Source organism: Alosa alosa, chromosome 22 (genome assembly GCF_017589495.1).
Source record: "Alosa alosa isolate M-15738 ecotype Scorff River chromosome 22, AALO_Geno_1.1, whole genome shotgun sequence".
Classification (NCBI taxonomy): domain Eukaryota; kingdom Metazoa; phylum Chordata; class Actinopteri; order Clupeiformes; family Clupeidae; genus Alosa; species Alosa alosa.
This window is the reverse complement of record NC_063210.1, coordinates 28,178,141-28,184,441: the sequence shown is the minus strand read 5'-3', so window position 1 is coordinate 28,184,441 and position 6,301 is coordinate 28,178,141. Positions and strand designations below refer to the sequence as shown.

The 6,301-nt window shown below is 43.6% G+C and overlaps 1 protein-coding gene across 2 annotated transcripts in view; it reads right to left on the bottom strand.

Annotated features, from left to right (window-relative positions):
• Positions 1–835: 835 nt before the first annotated feature.
• The window catches only part of gdpd3a (glycerophosphodiester phosphodiesterase domain containing 3a), a 29,890-nt gene continuing 24,424 nt past the window's right edge, over positions 836–6,301 (bottom strand). For both annotated transcript variants that reach the window (XM_048233446.1, XM_048233447.1), the window contains exon 11: positions 836–1,309. In XM_048233446.1, the coding sequence (XP_048089403.1) occupies positions 1,184–1,309 (126 nt within the window). In that variant the 3' untranslated portion in view covers positions 836–1,183. The remainder of the gene's footprint in view (positions 1,310–6,301) is intronic.

Sequence of the window (6,301 nt, the reverse complement as noted above, 5' to 3'; positions counted from 1 at the left end):
TGAGTATGGGTGTGTGTGTGTGTGTGTGTGTGTGTTATGAGTGTGCATGATATGAGTCTGTGTGTGTGTGTGTGTTATGAGTGTGTGTGTGTGTGCGTGTGTGCATGTTATGAGTCTTGGCGTGTGTGTTATGAGTCTTGTGTGTGTGTGTGTGTGTTCTGAGCATGCATGTTATGATGTTATGAGCATGGGTGTGTGTGTGTGTAAGTAGTTGGCGAGGAGCGTTGGGTAGGCTCTATGTGTATGTGTGTGTTATGATATGAGTCTGTGGTGTGTGTGTGTGTGTGTGTGTGTGTGTGTGTGTTCTGAGCGTGCATGTTATGAGTGTGTGTGTGTGTGTGTGTGTGTAAGTAGTTGGCGAGGAGCGTTGGGTAGGCTCTATGTGTATGTGTGTGTTATGATATGAGTCTGTGTGTGTGTGTGTGTGTGTGTTCTGAGCGTGCATGTTATGTGTGTGTGTGTGTGTGTAAGTAGTTGGCGAGGAGCGTTGGGTAGGCTCTATGTGTATGTGTGTGTTATGATATGAGTCTGGGTGTGTGTGTGTGTGTGTGTGTTCTGAGCGTGCATGTTATGTGTGTGTGTGTGTGTGTGTGTAAGTAGTTGGCGAGGAGCGTTGGGTAGGCTCTATGTGTATGTGTGTGTTATGATATGAGTCTGGGTGTGTGTGTGTGTGTGTGTGTGTGTTCTGATCGTGCATGTTATGTGTGTGTGTGTGTGTGTGTAAAAGTGATGTGTTATGAGTCTATGTGTATGTGTGTGTTATGATATGAGTCTGGGTGTGTGTGTGTGTGTGTGTGTGTTCTGAGCGTGCATGTTATGTGTGTGTGTGTGTGTGTGTTCTGATCGTGCATGTTATGTGTGTGTGTGTGTGTGTGTGTGTGTGTGTGTGTTCTGATCGTGCATGTTATGTGTGTGTGTGTGTGTGTGTGTGAAGTAGTTGGCGAGGAGCGTTGGGTAGGCTCTATGTGTATGTGTGTGTTATGATATGAGTCTGGGTGTGTGTGTGTGTTCTGAGCGTGCATGTTATGTGTGTGTGTGTGTGTTATGAGCGTGCATGTTATGAGTGTGTGTGTATGTGTAAGTAGTTGGCGAGGAGCGTTGGGTAGGCTCTATGTGTATGTGTGTGTTATGATATGAGTCTGGGTGTGTCTGTGTGTGTGTGTGTGTGTTCTGATCGTGCATGTTATGTGTGTGTGTGTGTGTGTAAGTAGTTGGTGAGGAGCGTTGGGTAGTCGGACATGACACCAGTGGCTCCAGCAGCAAACGCAGCAGCGATGTCATCATCTGTGTTACACACAAACAGATGGACCTGAGAGAGAGAGAGAGGGAGAGAGAGAGAGAGAGGGGGAGAGAGAGAGAGGGGGAGAGGGAGGGAGAGAGGGGAGAGAGAGAGAGGAGAGAGAGGGGAGAGAGAGAGGGGGAGAGAGAGAGGGAGGGAGAGGGAGAGAGAGAGAAAAGAGGAGAGGATGAGAGGGGATGGGGCAGGAATGAGAGAGAGAGAGAAGAGAAGAGGGAGGAGAGGATGAGAGGGGAATGAGAGAGAGAAGAGAGGGAGAGTAATGAACTAGAAATGCATTGCAGAGGAACAGCAAAGTGTGCTTGCTCAGGTGTGGGCCATGGGAGCGGACAGTGGAATAGGCTAGGGCTGTTTATGAGTATGTGTGTGTGTGTGCAGTGACGGACTGGACGCTCTGGAAGGGCTGCGGCCTCTCGTAGGCCATTTGGGCTGGCCAATCACGGGGCGGCATGCTTGTCGGGTTCGCGCGGCCCCTTCATCACAAGGCCCACTATCAAGCATCAATAGTGTTAATTGGCTTCAAATCAGCCATTTATCTCTAACTCCCTCTTCCTCCTACATGTTATGTAATGTGAAACTGATCGGTATTTATACCAGATATGAGTCTCTACACTACAGTCATGGTGACCCTCAATATTTACATCAGTCTACATTCTTTTGTAGCCTTATTCAATCAAATGTTTAAAACATGCATTGTTTGAAATTGAAATACAATAAATATGCCTGTATCTTTTATTTTATTATTGGTTTACAAAAGTTGAAGCAATGAAGCAATGACTTCTGGGAATTTCAAAACCGAATGCATCTACTTCCTTCAGCACGGGGAATTGTATGCCGATCTAGCATGCCTTGATCCTCGGAATTTTCCACTTATAAAAGCTAAAAAACTGCCTCAAAATGCACTTTGAAACATAAGTGAATGTCTGCTTAAATTCAGTGAAGCTACGGTTGAAAATCTACAGTCGGAATTGACACACCTCGCTACGCACTGGGACAGCCTGAAAAAGTCTCCTCTAAACAAGTACACAGTCAGAGCGTCGGACTTTGATGATGTCACGGAGATAGAGGAAGATACAGAAATAAACCTGGTGAGCAAGAAATGTGCTACCTGCAAGAATTGTGCAATCTGTTGCTATTTCCTTCTCCAGCAGTTAAACCTCTTTACCTGTGCCTACAACAATATATGGTTAGCATATAAATTCCTACTAACACTGTCATGTAGGCTACTCAAGTGGCATGCGAACAGAGTTTTTCCTCTTAAATTCATCAAGAATCGCCTAAGGACACGATTGTCACAGGATAATTTGGAGGTCTTTATGCTGATGGCGACAGAGAAAGAGGTCCTTGGATGCTGATGACGTGACATGGGCAGGGTTGCGGAGAAGAGCAAGCTCCTTCGCAGGGTTGGGTCAGATTACTTTGAAATGTAATCCATTACTGACTACAAATTACATGCCAATTTTTGTAATCAGTAACGTAATCAGTTGGATTACCAAAAACATGTAACGTAATCTGATTACTTTAGGATTACTTTTAGACTTCAATAAATATGTCCATTAAGTAAAAGACACCACCACTGGATTGATGAAAGAATTCTCATTCTATTTTTCTCTTTATTATTTCATTACATCTAAGAAATCTCTTTGCTCTGAGTAAAGCATTCCTGTGTGAATTATCTTATCTTTTCCTCCAAAAATCTTAATGTAGCCCCTTGTTTTAGTGTTACCATTTACTTTGAGGTCACCAGGTCCCATTGTCTGAAAAACACCCAAAACTAATGCATTTCTATAGCTATTCTGCACTTTGGGGGTGGTGTTTTGGTGGTTGAAATTTTCACCCCATCCCAAAATTGATCACTTAGTCATCATGGATGTGATCATGGATCACTATTCTCCAAACATGCACAACTCAGCTTAACCTTTATAAGGGCACACCTGGACAATGAATTTAGCTTTTGGATGGATTTTTGACCCAGGACATGGCCTGAGATTGAATGACACCATGTCCATTTCAATTGTGGGGGTGAGAAAATTATTCCTTTGGGATGTTTTTCAACCAGGGGAACCTGGTGACTTTCTCAAAGTAAACGGTAACACTAAAACAAGAGGCTACATTAAGATTAGGAGGAAAAGATCAGACAGTGTGCCGAGAGACCTGCCCCAATCCGTGAATTAGTGAAGCACACAGTGAGCACACAGTGAACACACAGTGAACACACAGTGAGATGAAGCACACACGGTAATGTGTTTCTTTTTAATAAACTGCCTGTACACTTACAAAGTTTTCAATGCCTCGGTTTACATGTAGAGACCCTAGTGGTATAGAAATAGCGATTTCTTTTTACTGTACGTGTGCCCCGAAGGCTAGCGTTAATCGCTAATTAGCGGTTTGCAATAGAACTGGTCACATTCGACTAGCATGAAAATAAATCCCAGCGAACGGTCGAACTCGGTACACATGTGTTATTAACCCCTAGGTTAATTTTGGGCTGGAATTGTCCTTTAATCATTTTCCATGTGTTGAAGTATCCTAGTAATGTCTGTTAACATTGACATTAACTGTGTTGCATTAATATGCTAAATAACGTAGCAATGGCAAGTATATACCGCGGACATGCCCCCCAAAACATGTCCGCAGTATATAGCATCTGGCCCGCATGGGAGTACGACATCGTCAAACTATAACTTCCGTAATTTCCCCCATTTATTCTCTATGGCGAGTCTTAACAGTACACATGTAATACTCTTTTTGTCCACTGGTGGTTGTTTTGGCGCTGTTTTGTGTTTGCCATCGGAAACGGAATGAAAGCGTGAGGCCTACCTGCAAACAATGCAAGAGGCTGACTGCATTAGTCATAAAGTATTCTAGAAGTGTATCAATTAATTTTTAATAACTAACTAAGTCAAGTCATATTTCTGGGACTTTCTGGGATAATTATTTCTATTTTTTTATTCACTCGTTCAAATGTTCATACAAATTCACAAGTTCTCATCAGGTGAGTGAAAGTGGTCATTTCAGATGTTTTTGCCTGCACTTCATAAAACTCTCATAGTTTGAGAACTTCAAATTATTTGTAGGATATTGCTTGTTCACAACTTGAGCTGTGTATGCAAATACACAGAGTTCAGAGTTCACACATTTTAGATTAAATACACTTTTGGGACTCCCTGCTAATACTTTTGGGAATGTTAAAGTCTTTTTATTAGTATTATTTCATTTGAGCTACATTTTACACTGACATGAGTTCTCTTAGAGCCAGGCATAGTGAGCTGGCCCTCGGAAAAAAAGTTTGGGGACCACTGCACTACATTAATGGCTGTGTTAGTAATCCACGTTTATTCCTTATTTCATTTTAGAAACCACACACACGCCACACACACACACAATCACATACTTATTTCGAACAAATGGACACATATACAAAACATTGTTGTCAGCTCAAGTTACGAAACTGTAAAGATTAAAGAAAATAAACAGTGGATCTGTATCCGTGAATTCTCTGACCGGAAATCGCAATCCATATCTTGCCACTCAGTCAAAACCTTTATCCTGGAGTCCCAACCTCCATCACAACATTGATTCACACTGCTTCTTTAAGGCACTCGACACGCCCCTCCATTCTGTGCACAGGCCACGCCCCTCACCAGATGCACATGCCACGCCCCTCCCCTATATGCACAGGACACACCCCTCCCCTCTGTGCACAGACCACGCCCCTCCTCTACATGCACAGGCCACGCCCCTCCCCTCTGTGCACAGACCACGCCCCTCCTCTACATGCACAGGACACACCCCTCCCCTATATGCACAGGACACACCCCTCCCCTCTGTGCACAGACCACGCCCCTCCTCTACATGCACAGGCCACGCCCCTCCCCTATATGCACAGGATACGCCCCTCCATTCTGTGCACAGGCCACGCCCCTCACCAGATGCACATGCCACGCCCCTCCCCTCTGTGCACAGGCCACTCCAGCAGTTTTGGGTGTGTGTGTGTGTGCGCCCAATTATCAGTCCCTCCAGGAATTCGCGATGTTGGGATCGCAACAATTAACGCAAATTCAGCAAATCCTCGTAAATTCTGGGCGACCTCGCAATTTTGTCCAAACACTGCAACTTTTTCGGAAATTTGACCAATCATCATGGTTTCCCCGTGAAATTTCACCTACCACAACAGCCCCTCGCGCAGAATATTGACTCAGATGCCAGACTCACTTCTGCAGACACTAGAGACAGCCCTATAACTTGTTCACTCCTCTGCAGTTTTGATGACAATAAATAGAAGGCTAACGTTAATGACCTGCTTTACTTGCATCTGTCATCTCAACCTAGTGTTGCTAACTCAAATGTCAGTACCCTAACCTAGTGTTGCTAACTCAAATGTCAGTAACCCAACCTAGTGTTGCTAACTCAAATGTCAGTACCCTAACCTACTGTTGCTAACTCAAATGTCAGTACCCTAACCTAACTAGTGTTGCTAACTCAAATGTCCGTAACCTAACCTAACTAGTGTTGCTAACTCAAATGTCAGTACCCTAACCTAGTGTTGCTAACTCAAATGTCCGTAACCTAACCTAGTGTTGCTAACTCAAATGTCAGTAACCTAAGCTAACTAGTGTTGCTAACTCAAATGTCCGTAACCTAACCTAACTGCTACAGTATGCAACCCATTGGCAAGCGTTTACACCTGGAGATGTCCTTTTAGCTCGTGTCATGTTTGCTAGCTTGTGGGCTCAGTTTGTGTAGTGCAGTGCTACCAAAATCATAGAAATTACATTGTAAGACATTTACCTCTTCTATGATCCAAGAATGATTTCATACAAGTTATTTTTTTAACATTTATTTTAACTAATGGCATAGAAAACATCCCGAATTCTATCCACATATCGTAATAATGCACTATGCAAAAAGTTATTTCCAGTCGTAGCCGAACACAGTGAGATGCAAGCGTTCCAATCCACTTAGATATTACGCTACTCTGACGTCCTTAAAGTGACAGGCAGT